A 15,256-nucleotide genomic window follows, 5' to 3' on the forward strand; every position below is an offset into this window, starting at 1 on the left:
GGCCCATACATGGTTATTTCTTCAGCTAGTTTTACACTATCCCTTTTAGTGCACTTGACACGTCTGGTTACCGTACATTTGCAAGGAACAAGTAACATTTGGTTTAGCACATAATGTTGGTCGAATTAGAAAGGAACATGGATGATGAAAATACTATGATTGCTCCATTTACGCAGAGAGAAAATCGGTAAATTTCAATCAGCGGGATGAAAATAATTTTGTTGATTTACACGATGAGAAAGAAGTACGCAAATTAATTTAATCTACGATAATAAGGTGAAGAAACAGGGATTTCAAAACCAGAAACTTTTTTGAAAGCGTTGTTTTTTTTTTTTCAGCAGAGACTGGCATCCAAGCTATCAGTAAGAACGTTTCCCATTCGCCATATTTGTACATGTGATCCAGTGAAAACCAATCTGAACGTCTTTTACACAGCCATTTGCGGTTACACCTTTTCTGCCTTGACTGACCTTGCACCCTGGTTCGATCAAACATGGATGTAAAAAATAGATGATCAAACAAGAACGTACGGTCCCTCCACGCTATTGTTTTCGATGCTTTGAAGTGTCGTTCACTTACCGACTAAAGTGATTTTGAAGGCTAAGGGAGCGTTCAGTTATTACGATCGGGGGTGAGCACCCTAAATATGAAAACTTCAGGGGGAATATGTTTTTTAAACAGCACAGGGGAGGAGGGTTCACTTAATTTTCATAAGTATCAGTATTCGTATCTGAACTTTCAAACACCCTTTTTGAATCAAGTACATTTGTATCAATTGTTGAAAACCTTTAAAGGCACAGATTTTGTTAGTTTAGCATTTTTCTCATAGACTCCAAATTATAGTGAATGAATCAACATTTCGGTGCAATTCCAAACTTGAAATTCAAATATTTTGTACATATACCAGTTGTAAGTACCGTATTCCAATGAAGGGGTTCCAAATTATAACAAGTCTGAATGGGAGATTTGAACGTTAACACACTGCTACTTTGTTCGGCAGGTCATGTGAAAAAATCTGAGAATCTCTTTGTGGATTCTAGCGCCCCTCCCCTTACAGAGGCTTTTGTGTGTCCAGCTTTTTTCAAGTGATGGGGGGGGGGGTTAGGGTTAATGAAATTGTTATCTTTAAGGGGGAAATCATCAATTTTTGCAAGACTACACTACTACATTCCAGCCCAGGCAGAAGAAAACGAGAAACCTGTAATAGTTTAATTTGTTTGGCCTGTATTTAGTGATCTTTTGATTTGCTTTTCTGTACAAGTTTTTCATGTGTGACAGTAGACAATAAAGATTTTCAGAAAATGTTGACATTTCAAAAAAGGACCTGTTCTTGAAAATATAGTGTTGCAGATTATGTGGATGAGTCATACAGTATGGGAATCAATATACCTACATGCTACCGACACAGGATACTAATGGCTATCTTGATGACAGCCTGTCTTCTAAATACACATATACAATTGCAAATTTGTATCACAAAGAAGGCATCAGTAAAAAGGCCTTTGAAACAAAAAACCAAATTTCATAAAAAAAACTTATACAGCCATACTATGTACCTGTGTACCAGAAATAAAAATAACAGTACCATATGTCACGTAAGACCATGTCAAACAACAGTCCCTTAAATCACATATTGCTAATAGCTCCAGTACTCTTAATCCAGTCCAAAATTGCTGATAGCCGGTACAGAATCTTCTTGTATTTTTGCAAGTTGATCCATGTTGTGCAAAGCCAAAAACAGACTTGTATGAAACATGAAGTTATCCGGCAGCATGTACGAAACCTGTGCCTTGATACGACAGAGCATTGCATTTGCTTGTTCATTCACTTGCGAGTTAATGCTGGTGATATCATAACGATTCTCATATGTGTCCAGATTATAGCCACTAGAACATCTGAAAGAAATGCACATATGAAAATTTGTTAGGGATTTCAGTCTTTATTGTTTAAATGTATGGTGTAAACAATATTGACATATCCTTTTAAGGTAGTATGATCATGAAAATGATCAAATGAAACAATTAAGAAATAAATAACGCATGATTTTCTATAGTAAATATACTGTACCTGTGAAAGGTTTAGTCCAATACGGGACATTTAGCCGAGACTGAGTAATGACTTCACAAAGTTTGAAAACGTGCCTCAAATCCATACACTACCTCACTGATAAGCATAGCCGCCATTTTGCTAATGAGCTGGGCCAAACACAAAACTGCCAACGTGTGCTGTAAATCATTGATGTATAGGCTATTAGGAAAGGTCCTTACCCCTTATGATTTTTCCAATGCAGTCGATCCACACAGAATATAGTGTTTTGAAAGAAAACTGGTTCTCTGTGAAAAAATAAAAAAATTGAAAATTTTCACACTCATCAAAAACTGCAAAAAAATAAGAAAAGCTTTGTAATATTACATTTTTCTGTTTGTAAAAGGTGTGATACATCGCTTTTTTGTTGTCCTCACTTGGATCAAACTGGATTTCAATTTTGAGTGTATTTCCTATCATAAAGCCTTATACAAAATTAAGATTTCTCTCTTATTGTACTTTGACTCTAACAGTAGATTTGAACAGAGAAGGTTGTTGGTACTGTGGGTGTGAGACTTTGTATTTTATGCATGATATCTAGATGCATCATGTCACCCTCGCTGCAACATTTTAAAGTTACAATATTCATTGTTAACAAACATGCTTTAGCTTTCTTCAATGGCCAACATACCATAGACACACAGTTTACATTGGTCGTTGGGGTCCCTGGCAACCTTTGAGCAGAGTCCCAATGACCAAGTCCCTTTAATTGTACCGTATTTGCAGACTTTATCTTTCTATAGAAGTACTGCACATAACTTACCTGTTCAAGCAATACTGATGTAGTTTGCATGCGTTGTCATACACTATGAGTTTCGGAGCTACTTCAAATCTTGTTTTAAAGATACTAAATGGATGTTCTGGTGACTCGTGTGAAAGAAGAAGTTGAAATCCATAACATATCTTGTGAGGGCAAAATAATGTAAATATCCCAGGTGACAGTGTTGGATGGCCACGGTTGAATTTCTTACAGGCATCTGTGTCTGGTTTGTTGACATCCCTTGCATATTTCCTATTTCTAAAAACAAAGGTAAAAGAAAGAAAGAAATTTATTTTTGATGATAAAGTCTGAGCTACTAGTCAGCAACATACACACACATATGCACAATATAATTGTAAAACCACTGTGGCACATTTTCAGTTAATATCTCATTTATGGGTTGTGTAATTATCAGCTGGGTGATAGCCGCTGCTCGGCGTCTTGTAGGTTGCAGTGAAAAACTTAAATTAACTTATTTTCAGCATAAAGTTGTCGTTCTGACTGGAGTTGGATTCCGTCATCCTAACGATTGATTTATTCCTAGATGCGACAAAAAAAACCCAATTGCATTCCTTCTAAATAGGATTATATGGCATTAATAAACTATGAAAATAACATTAAAGTTTAAAGTTTGCCACACTGAAGTGAAACTTTGGGGATCAAAAGTCATTATTCAAATCCAACACTGAAGCTGTGTCAAACGCGAATGAACTGCATCATCAGAGCATAGCTTCAAACCTCAAAAAGTACGTTCCAGTGTCTCATCTAATTGTCATCTTCAATGAAGCTTTTCATTTTTTTTGTTGGACTTAATGTATATACAATTACTGTATTGTCAATTGCATAGATGTAACAAAATGAAATGGGACAACTTGAAGATAAATGACAACCAATAGAACAATCATAAGATCATATTCCATCAAAATGTCTATAAGAATATTCTTAGTCAAAATACCTGTGAAGCATTGGAAGAGCTGGAAAGTACATCAGGTCGTCACATGCTGAACTGGCTGGGTTATCATCTACGCTGTCGCCACATTCATGGTTGTAGGTTTCAGCAATGCATCTTGAGATGAGCAGTAACAAATCATACACACACCCTGGAAGTGGCCTGTAAAGCTGAGTCACATGATACAGCCAATCACCGATGATGGGCACCTCTCTCTTCAACGCAGACAATATTCTACTGATGGCACCACTACCTGCCTGTGACAGTAGACTAATAATTCGACCAACATCATTTGATTGAGCGAGGGCACAAACTGGAGAATTGCGACTCAAGTCCTTTAAAATATCCCTGCAATAATTTGGTGGTTGTCTGTTGTCATCTGACAGGATAATAAAGTCTGCAATTGGTTTGCCGTTCTTTTCTTTACGCAGCTGGCTGATCATGGAATTAAATTCACCCTGGGTAAGAGAGGCCTTTGTCTGTGAATACTGGAACAAGGCAAACCGTGTCTTCTTCTGCAGCAACAGTGTCCTATCTTTGTGTTGACTTCCTCTGACTGGCTCAGTGGATGGTGTATCCTGAGATATCAAATATGGCTTCAGATATGATTTTCTGCAGCCAATTGAAGTACCATCGCAAATGATTATGTCAGGCACTGGACCACAGGTATGGCACTGGAATACACTTGTGAAGTCAATGTTGAGGAGTCGTGCAAATGCATTCCATGCTAAACGTAATTTCTGGATATGGAGTGGAGTAGCATTTGATAACACTGCATGGTTTTTAGCAAACGCTCTGTAAATAGAAATGAAATGGATGGGAGTCAAGAAGAGCACTTGTTAATGACACAAAGATCAAAATAATTGTTACTATAGACCTACCACAACAACATCAAACAATGTATACTGTTGCTTCAGTGCTATATTTTAGAGAAAGTGACAAATTTTGTTGTTTACAATTTTTTTCTATTTAGTGCTTTGATTCCATTAATGGATGGTACTGTACATGTATATACTGAGCTCATTGGTATATTGGTCATTGGTATATACTTTTCTTGTACTAATCACAAGTATCCTGTAAACAAATATGTAACGACCACAATTGCAACATGATTAGTAAATGAAACAAATAGCTTCTCATACTGTATAAATAAATAGTGTCAATGTCACTGTTCAATTCCATATAATATAGATTACAAAACAAAATAAATACTACAATTGTTGGAGCTGTAGTTCTCAAGTTTTTGATGTGCACATGCATATATATGAAAATTTTTCTAGCCTATGAGAATTGCTTCTATTAGCATATATATATATAGCAATTTTGGAACCAAATGCATGTACAGTAAGATAGCAACTTTGCCCATGACTCTTACTATTTATCAAAGATCTATATCCAAAAATTCGATGTCATACCTGTGACAAGCAGCCAATGGATTTCGTCCCTCAAGCATGTGATGTAGATAATTTAAGAGAAGGCTATAATGAACAAGGTCTTTATTATTCAGGTTGAATAAGAGGTCTTCTTGTCCATCATAGAACATCCGACATTTGCAGGTGCCACAACACAATCTGTAACAAACTGCAAAAAAATATTTGTTAAACAAAGGAAATTGAATACGTGTGAGCTTTCAGTAATATATTGCTTTTTCTTTTTTATTTTATTTGTTTCTCACCATACGGTCAAAATAAGTATGGGTCGATCAGTCAGTTGAAACAAAAGAATGAAAATATGTCTATTTGCGAAATGTAAATTTGATAGCCTCACTGTAGCATACTGCGTGCTGTGCTTTATCTCTTGAATCCTCATTGACTAAATTTATGTCTGAGGCACTTACTTTCTTAAAAATGTCAAGAAAATTGATGATGTTCAACAAAATCAATCTTCAAATTGTTGAACTTGGTCTGAAAGTCATTTTTGTTTTTCGAACAGTCAGCTGTTATGGATGTGCTGTTGACAGGAAAACTGGATGAGTATGTTGGTTTATCAGTGTTGGTCGCAAATACAATTCTGTCTTATTTTCTCGTTGGAGCAAAATATCAAGCTGCGCTCGATAGTGACAGACAAAAAATGCATCCTATTATAAAACATCACTATATTTCTGAACCTAAAGGCGTATATAAAACATCAAATACGTGACCAGGTGTCATTGAAAATTTACCTTACTACATCATAAGGATAGCTGAAACCTCTTTCTTATCAGAGCTCATTTATCTTGATTTGGTACAATAATGCTTACCCTGAATTTGTTTACTTTCACCCTCTGACCATGAATGTGTTATGGAAGTTGTTTCTTTATGGATTGTAGCATTGCCAAGTATCCATCCCATTTGTACTGGGTCAGAAGTGTCCCAATCGTGACCATTAACACATGTTGGGAAGTCTGGATCAACTCTTGGAATCAGAAAGACTGGAAATGTCTTCATGCCACTCTCATACATTGCAAATGTTTGCTTTAACTGTTCAGGTAATGGATATGATATTCTCTTGTGGGACACTGACTTAAAATTGCTTCTAGGAGGTTCTTCAAAACCCTCTGCTGGACCACAGTCATTATCTGCCAACCATGCTCTACACATTTCCACATGATGACACGAATGTTTGCCATATTTGCACTGCATACACTGCAACTGCCTAGAGTAATTAGAAAATGTCACCACAGCTACATCATCGGTATCCCTGACAGCAGCAAGAAAAGGCTCTTCAGACAGAATCTTCACAAGGGGCTCATCGTCAACAGGGGCACCAACAACTGGACCTCGAAAGAGTTTCTCAGCTACTTTGCAGTGAATGCAGCTTCCCTGATGTTCTATCATGTTCGTTGAACTGAGTCTTCTATTCTCAAGAGTTGTCTTACACTCACAATTCAGCACATAATGTTGAATAGATACATCTTCTGTATGTGTCTGCTGTCTCTGCACAGTAACGTAATGCTTCAGCAAGTTACCACTACTGTCACAGTCGGCCAAGATGTACGTGCTACCAACTTCAAAGTATCTTCCTGTTTTCTGTAAATTGTACTGATACACATGATTTACATCAAAATTAACTTCATGACTGCTGACCCTGTGAAGAAAGAGATTAGGAAAGAACTGTTAGTGGCGATGTCACTCCCATATACAGGTACCAACATTGGAGGGACTGAAGATTGGTAAACATAAACATGCAATCAGTGTTATGCTGCACACACACTCTTACTAACCCTAAACCAAAATCAATGTTTACATTTTTCACAAAACTGACATTCAAAAGGAAATGTGTGTAGAAAGCAGGTCACAATACAACTGGTAGTCTGTGATCATTACTAATAGTCTTCAGGCTTACCCCTACATTTGATGTCATGAAAAAATGTCATAAGCTTATACATTACAACCACTGTTATTGCTGATGTCATTTTGATATCTACAAAGACAAACATTTTTCACGCCTTTAAAGGGACATTAGCTGTGACTTTTGGCATTTTTGATTCTGTGCATCACTCACGATTGCAGATTTACCCCTACAATTCTACAAATTAGGACTCCCTGCTGAACAATATTGATTCACAAAGATACAGAGTTCAATGTTGTAATACCTGTGCATTAAATTCTTTGATTACCATGCATTAGTCGACATTGAGTTTTTAATGAGAGGAAATACAATAAGAGTGAAAACATACAGCATACAGATTTTCATGTCTGTCTGTCTGTCTGTCTGTCTGTCTGTCTCTCTCTCTCTCTGTGGTGTGCCCTATATTTCATGTCTAAGAAATTCAAGGATTTTCGAATCCCATAGTCTAAAACATTATATTGCTTTGTTATTATCTTTTTTCAAGAAACACCCATATTTGACCATATTTTAACTCATAAACATCATAAACACAATTTGAGGACAATGGACTAAGGCACTCACGTTCGTGGAAGCCCTGGGTGCATCGGTCACATTTACATTTATATTTAAGCCCTGGTTCGGACTTTTGTCATAATCAAATATTCATATGTAGCCGATGGTGTAACAAACATATTATTTTCCGTTTTCGGTTATGTTTCATCAAACCACGGTCACTCCACTGTGATCAAACCATACGACCTTCAACTTCCGGTTCTTTAACTTCCGGGCTAGGGGCTGTTTGTGCGGGAATGCATTTTACATTCATTCTGACATTTATACACACGGTTTGAACACAAGAATGAAACACTTATTGAAGTTAATTCAACACCTAGACTGAAGTTTTATACTTTAACTTTATTGCATTTAATACCAATAGAGCCAGACCGAAAAAGTGTGAATGACATTCAACTGTTCATGAACAATGTCGCACGTTTTTTAAGCGAGCTGGCGAAACGAGAGACACGTCTTTCCGTCCCAGCTTGCGTCCCTATCACTGATTTCTCTTAAAACTGAGCCCTACAATCGACATCTTTCACAGCATGCAATCGTATAGATAAATAAATGTTCAAACGAGAAAAATGTCGCATAAACATAAATTTCGACAACGTGGTTCATTGTGTACTAACCTGAATGTCGGAGATACTGCTGGAGTGAGTCTTGCTCTCTTTCTTGAATCGGCGGGACAGTCAGCCGGTCGATTACGTCGCTTCATCTTTCCAAAAATACACTGAGAACTGCCGTTACTGTCTTCGTTGCGAAAGACGGGGCTGCAGTTGTACGCGTAGCGTGGCATTTTGACAAAATGGCGTGCTGAAAAGACTGTTTACGTTTGTCAGTCGAAAGCATTACCATTTATGATAGACAGAGACTTTTGTATCAGTAGGCGGGGCGCGAGGATTTTGTCGCACGCTTATTGGTTGGTGTAGTGTGAATGTCGTCAGAGTAAACACATGTGCGATCCAGCAGCAAGGTCGTTGTGTTTGCACAGACTGTACCGTGCAGACCGTACATTGATTCATTCATTGATCACAAGTAACAGAATAAACTTGGACGATACTTTCATTATAGTAAAATGGTTGGTTTTACGGAGACTTAGATTGCATTTTGCGTTGAGTTGTAATCTTGAACATTGTTTCTGAAGACACCACAATCTGAACGATCGCGATCTCCGTCGTTGAGGAGAGGGACCCCGGGAGAGGGACTGTGTTCAAGCACGGTCCCTCCGTGGTTCAAGTTTATGAAAATAGTTTGAGGTTTTCTCGAAAATATTTAAACGGAAAACCATTAGACCTTCCGTTTTTAAGGTCTATGGGAAAACTCGCCTCAAAGATAAAAATTTGGGTGGATTTCGCAAAGCAAAATTTGACTTTCGTTGTTTCAAAAGCTTATGCAATGTCTCGCTGGCAACCTCCTGCCGCAAAGCTACAGCCGCGCGGCTGGCCGATATTCGCACAGCTGAAATGTAACCCGGCAACATCATCGGAAAAATCAAGCTCAAAATATTGCATGTGAAGTACTAGTTGAATATTGTAACTCACATCTCTGCGATTTATTTTCAACTAAACATCAATATTTTGAAAGTTTATTCCCAAGCTGACCAGTAAAATGGTTCACGTAACACGTAACACACTCTCTGTACAACTCTGAGTACAAGTTTCATGCAAAAATGGCGCAGATTGCCTGGCGCAAAAGGACCGTGTACCGATGAACCCCAAGAGTTCAACATGGCGCAGACTGCATGGTGCAAAGGGTGGCGCAGCTGCCTGGTGCAAACCCCTGGCGCAGAGTGCCTTTTCATGACTATGCGCCTGGCGCAAACCTGGCGCAGAGTACGTAGATTGGACCCATTATATAGCTCGTCAATACTTCAAATACTGCCATTGACCTGATGTCTTGCAAAAACTAAAAACCTCCGCTACAAGTTCCCATTGGCCTTGTGTTCATCAGTTATTTGGACAATTCGGTCTACTTTAATGAAACTGTCACAAATGACGTACACTGTCCACAATCTTGAGAATGCTGTTGTCTGCCACTGTAATCCAATCAGCTAACTTTGTCGTTCCAGTCAGTGTGTTACCCACCATGCAATTGGATAATATTTTGCGTGTGGAACAAAAGACTGTTTATCATCCAATCACAGCTTGTGTAATATCGCATAGTGTGGGACAATTTCTGAAAGTTTGGGATCCATTTCTATCACAATGTCGATCGCACAATGCCAGTGACCAGGATTATTAGAATACCCATTGCCAATTGATTTTGATGATTATTTTCTGAAAATTGACATTGTTGAAATTTATGTTTTTGGAATTTCATGTCATTTGTAGTCAGTAACTCGTGTTATTCACACTTTTATCAGGCTGAATTCTCTTTGAAAAATTGTATGGTTAAATTTTTATTTATGAAGACCAGTTTCGGTATTGGAAGTTCCATCACCAGGTAAGTTTCAGTTTGCTTCTCCCTATTTGAAATAGTTTCAATTTTCCTTTGGAATTTCTTTTTCAAAAATTATATGGTTAAATTGTTATTTCTCATATTTTGCATGTTTTGTTTTCACTGGCAATCGAACACATCTTAACTCTTTTTCCAGACGGGATTAGAAGATTGTATCAAGAGGATGTCCCTACAGCCTGCACGTCGTTGGATAATCTATCCGAGCCAAAGACCAGTTTGGGCATTGGAAGCTTCATCACCAGGTAAGTTTCAATTTGCTTCTCCTATTTGAAATAGTTTTAATTACCCCTTGAAATTTCCTTTTCAAAAATTCAATGTTTATTTTGATTTCTGATATTTTTGTATGGTTTGTTTTCACTTGGCATTGAACACATGTTAACGCTTTTTCCAGATGGGATTAGAAGATTGTATCAAGAGGATGTCCCTACAGCCTGCACGTCGTTGGATAATCGATCCAAGCCACAGACCAGTTTCGGCATGAGAAGTTTCATCTGAAGGTGAGTTGTGGTTTGTTTCTCGTAATTTCAAAGTCTTTCCATTACCTTTTTAAAGGAATATTTTTTGAGTTTTAATTTGTTTTGCAAATTCATATCATGTATTACCAGTAAATGCCTGATGATTACTGTTTTTCAGATTTGCTAAGTATACAGAAGGATGTCATAGAAGTCTTGCACAGGTTGTATCTATTTATGTTGTCTCTGATTGAATGTGTCAATTGCATGTCCTTTGTTCCAGCTAGCTAATGTACACCGGAAGAAGACCACACCAAGTTCAAAGCCCTCCAGTTGCATCCAACGATATCAGGTGATGGGGTAATAATTGTTTTCACATTGTGTTTTTACTGTGTCAAATGCATGTCTTGAATTACAGCTTGCCAATGCCAGTGGTTGCCGAAGATCAACACATAGGACAAACACCGGTGGAAAACCAATCTCCAAGCCCAACTTGCCGTACAGCCTTTGAAGTTTGATGAGAAGGTTGGTTTTTGTAGTTTGTCAATTAAGAGAATTTCATCCCCCTCCCCACATGCATGCCATGGGAGCAGATTTCTCACACGAGTTTGGGATATTTTGTCTAACATCAGTCACGGACATGTGTTAGACAAAATATCCAAAAGGAATGTGCGAAATCTGATCCCAGGTCCTTTGTGTGTGTGTCTTTTTCTGGCATGACAGCAAAATGCATTAAATTGATTATGGAAACATTGAATGGTTAACTGTATCACCACCTATCCTACTTTGCAGTCGTCCACTATTCCGAGTCACTTACACAAACTCCCTGGCAAGTTTCACTGTCAATACTTCAAATACTGCCATTGACCTGATGTCTTGCAAAAACTAAAAACCTCCGCTACAAGTTCCCATTGGCCTTGTGTTCATCAGTTATTTGGACAATTCGGTCTACTTTAATGAAACTGTCACAAATGACGTACACTGTCCACAATCTTGAGAATGCTGTTGTCTGCCACTGTAATCCAATCAGCTAACTTTGTTGTTCCAGTCAGTGTGTTACCCACCATGCAATTGGATAATATTTTGCGTGTGGAACAAAAGACTGTTTATCATCCAATCACAGCTTGTGTAATATCGCATAGTGTGGGACAATTTCTGAAAGTTTGGGATCCATTTCTATCACAATGTCGATCGCACAATGCCAGTGACCAGGATTATTAGAATACCCTTTGCCAATTGATTTTGATGATTATTTTCTGAAAATTGACATTGTTGAAATTTATGTTTTTGAATTTCATGTCATTTGTAGTCAGTAACTCGTGTTATTCACACTTTTATCAGGCTGAATTCTCTTTGAAAAATTGTATGGTTAAATTTTTATTTCCATATTTTCTATGATTTGTTTTCACTGGGCATTGAACTCATGTTAACGCTTTTTCCAGACCGAATAAGAAGAGGATGTCCCTACAGCCTGCACTTCGTTGGATAATCGATCCGAGCCAAAGACCAGTTTCGGTATTGGAAGTTCCATCACCAGGTAAGTTTCAGTTTGCTTCTCCCTATTTGAAATAGTTTCAATTTTCCTTTGGAATTTCTTTTTCAAAAATTATATGGTTAAATTGTTATTTCTCATATTTTGCATGTTTTGTTTTCACTGGCAATCGAACACATCTTAACTCTTTTTCCAGACGGGATTAGAAGATTGTATCAAGAGGATGTCCCTACAGCCTGCACGTCGTTGGATAATCGATCCGAGCCAAAGACCAGTTTGGGCATTGGAAGCTTCATCACCAGGTAAGTTTCAATTTGCTTCTCCCTATTTGAAATAGTTTCAATTTTCCTTTGGAATTTCTTTTTGTAAAATTATTGAATTTGCTTCTCCCTATTTGAAATAGTTTGAATTTTCCTTTGGAATTTCTTTTTTTTAAATTATATTGTTAAATTGTTATTTCTCATATTTTGTATGTTTTGTTTTGACTGGGCATTGAACACATCTTAACTCTTTTTCCAGACGGGATTAGAAGATTGTATCAAGAGGATGGATAATCTATCCGAGCCAAAGACCAGTTTGGGCATTTGAAGCTTCATCACCAGGTAAGTTTCAATTTGCTTCTCCTATTTGAAATAGTTTTAATTACCCCTTGAAATTTCCTTTTCAAAAATTCAATTGTTTAATTTTGATTTTCCATTCTTTGTGTGATTTTTTTTCACTTTGCATTCAACACATGTTAATGCTTTTTCCAGACCAGATTAGAAGAGTTTGTGAAGAGGAATGTCATACAGCCGGCACGTCGTTGGATAATCGATCCAAGCCACAGACCAGTTTGGGCATGAGAAGTTTCATCTGAAGGTGAGTTGTGGTTTGTTTCTCGTAATTTCAAAGTCTTTCCATTCCCTTTTTAAAAGGAATATTTTTGGAGTTTTAATTTGTTTTCCAAATTCATATCATGTATTACCAGTAAATGCCTGATGATTACTGTTTTTCAGATTTGCTAAGTATACAGAAGGATGTCATAGAAGTCTTGCACAGGTGGTATCTATTTATGTTGTCTCTGATTGAATGTGTCAATTGCATGTCCTTTGTTCCAGCTAGCTAATGTACACCGGAAGAAGACCACACCAAGTTCAAAGCCCTCCAGTTGCATCCAACGATATCAGGTGATGGGGTAATAATTGTTTTCACATTGTGTTTTTACTGTGTCAAATGCATGTCTTGAATTACAGCTTGCCAATGCCAGTGGTTGCCGAAGATCAACACATAGGACAAACACCGTGGAAAACCAATCTCCAAGCCCAACTTGCCGTACAGCCTTTGAAGTTTGATGAGAAGGTTGGTTTTTGTAGTTTGTCAATTAAGAGAATTTCATCCCCCTCCCACATGCATGCCATGGGAGCAGATTTCTCACACGAGTTTGGGATATTTTGTCTAACATCAGTCACGGACATGTGTTAGACAAAATATCCAAAGGAATGTGCGAAATCTGATCCCAGGTCCTTTGTGTGTGTGTCTTTTTCTGGCATGACAGCAAAATGCATTAAATTGATTATGGAAACATTGAATGGTTAACTGTATCACCACCTATCCTACTTTGCAGTCGTCCACTATTCCGAGTCACTTACACAAACTCCCTGGCAAGTTTCACTGTCAATACTTCAAATACTGCCATTGACCTGATGTCTTGCAAAAACTAAAAACCTCCGCTACAAGTTCCCATTGGCCTTGTGTTCATCAGTTATTTGGACAATTCGGTCTACTTTAATGAAACTGTCACAAATGACGTACACTGTCCACAATCTTGAGAATGCTGTTTTCTGCCACTGTAATCCAATCAGCTAACTTTGTCGTTCCAGTCAGTGTGTTACCCACCATGCAATTGGATAATATTTTGCGTGTGGAACAAAAGACTGTTTATCATCCAATCACAGCTTGTGTAATATCGCATAGTGTGGGACAATTTCTGAAAGTTTGGGATCCATTTCTATCACAATGTCGATCGCACAATGCCAGTGACCAGGATTATTAGAATACCCTTTGCCAATTGATTTTGATGATTATTTTCTGAAAATTGACATTGTTGAAATTTATGTTTTTGGAATTTCATGTCATTTGTAGTCAGTAACTCGTGTTATTCACACTTTTATCAGGCTGAATTCTCTTTGAAAAATTGTATAGTTAAATTTTTATTTCCCATATTTTCTATGATTTGTTTTCACTGGGCATTGAACTCATGTTAACGCTTTTTCCAGACCGAATAAGAAGAGGATGTCCCTACAGCCTGCACTTCGTTGGATAATCGATCCGAGCCAAAGACCAGTTTCGGTATTGGAAGTTCCATCACCAGGTAAGTTTCAGTTTGCTTCTCCCTATTTGAAATAGTTTCAATTTTCCTTTGGAATTTCTTTTTCAAAAATTATATGGTTAAATTGTTATTTCTCATATTTTGCATGTTTTGTTTTCACTGGCAATTGAACACATCTTAACTCTTTTTCCAGACGGGATTAGAAGATTGTATCAAGAGGATGTCCCTACAGCCTGCACGTCGTTGGATAATCGATCCGAGCCAAAGACCAGTTTGGGCATTGGAAGCTTCATCACCAGGTAAGTTTCAATTTGCTTCTCCCTATTTGAAATAGTTTCAATTTTCCTTTGGAATTTCTTTTTTAAAATTATTGAATTTGCTTCTCCCTATTTGAAATAGTTTCAATTTTCCTTTGGAATTTCTTTTTTTTAAATTATATAGTTAAATTGTTATTTATCATATTTTGTATGTTTTGTTTTGACTGGGCATTGAACACATCTTAACTCTTTTTCCAGACGGGATTAGAAGATTGTATCAAGAGGATGTCCCTACAGCCTGCACGTCGTTGGATAATCGATCCGAGCCAAAGACCAGTTTGGGCATTGGAAGCTTCATCACCAGGTAAGTTTCAATTTGCTTCTCCCTAGTTGAATAGTTTCAATTTTCCTTTGGAATTTCTTTTTTTAAAATTATTGAATTTGCTTCTCCCTATTTGAAATAGTTTCAATTTTCCTTTGGAATTTCTTTTTTTAAATTATATAGTTAAATTGTTATTTCTCATATTTTGTATGTTTTGTTTTGACTGGGCATTGAACACATCTTAACTCTTTTTCCAGACGGGATTAGAAGATTGTATCAAGAGGATGTCCCTACAGCCTGCACGTCG

At 37.4% G+C, this 15,256-nt stretch overlaps 1 protein-coding gene and 2 long non-coding RNA genes across 4 annotated transcripts; 2 read left to right on the forward strand and 1 right to left on the reverse strand.

The window, feature by feature from the left end:
- Window positions 1-1,154: 1,154 nt before the first annotated feature.
- Window positions 1,155-9,329, reverse strand: LOC139136594 (uncharacterized). Its single transcript, XM_070704355.1, has 7 exons — window positions 8,291-9,329; window positions 6,034-6,860; window positions 5,210-5,375; window positions 3,801-4,589; window positions 2,849-3,103; window positions 2,268-2,333; window positions 1,155-1,895 (listed from the first exon to the last, which is right to left on the reverse strand). Exons 1-7 carry the CDS (start codon window positions 8,455-8,457, stop codon window positions 1,655-1,657), a joined length of 2,511 nt encoding a protein of 836 aa, XP_070560456.1. The 5' UTR covers window positions 8,458-9,329; the 3' UTR covers window positions 1,155-1,654.
- A 1,207-nt stretch (window positions 9,330-10,536) lies between these two features.
- Window positions 10,537-12,107, forward strand: LOC139136061 (uncharacterized). Its single transcript, XR_011553081.1, has 3 exons — window positions 10,537-10,615; window positions 10,752-11,095; window positions 12,013-12,107. It is a non-coding gene; the product is annotated as an uncharacterized lncRNA (long non-coding RNA).
- A 194-nt stretch (window positions 12,108-12,301) lies between these two features.
- Window positions 12,302-14,412, forward strand: LOC139136062 (uncharacterized). Of its 2 annotated transcripts, none has more exons than XR_011553082.1 (4): window positions 12,302-12,364; window positions 12,815-12,920; window positions 13,058-13,400; window positions 14,318-14,412. It is a non-coding gene; the product is annotated as an uncharacterized lncRNA (long non-coding RNA). The 2 variants fall into 2 exon arrangements; XR_011553083.1 differs by lacking the exon at window positions 12,302-12,364 and adding an exon at window positions 12,593-12,664.
- Window positions 14,413-15,256: the final 844 nt, after the last annotated feature.

The sequence above is a fragment of the Ptychodera flava genome, chromosome 7 (genome assembly GCF_041260155.1).
Source record: "Ptychodera flava strain L36383 chromosome 7, AS_Pfla_20210202, whole genome shotgun sequence".
NCBI classification, from domain to species: domain Eukaryota; kingdom Metazoa; phylum Hemichordata; class Enteropneusta; family Ptychoderidae; genus Ptychodera; species Ptychodera flava.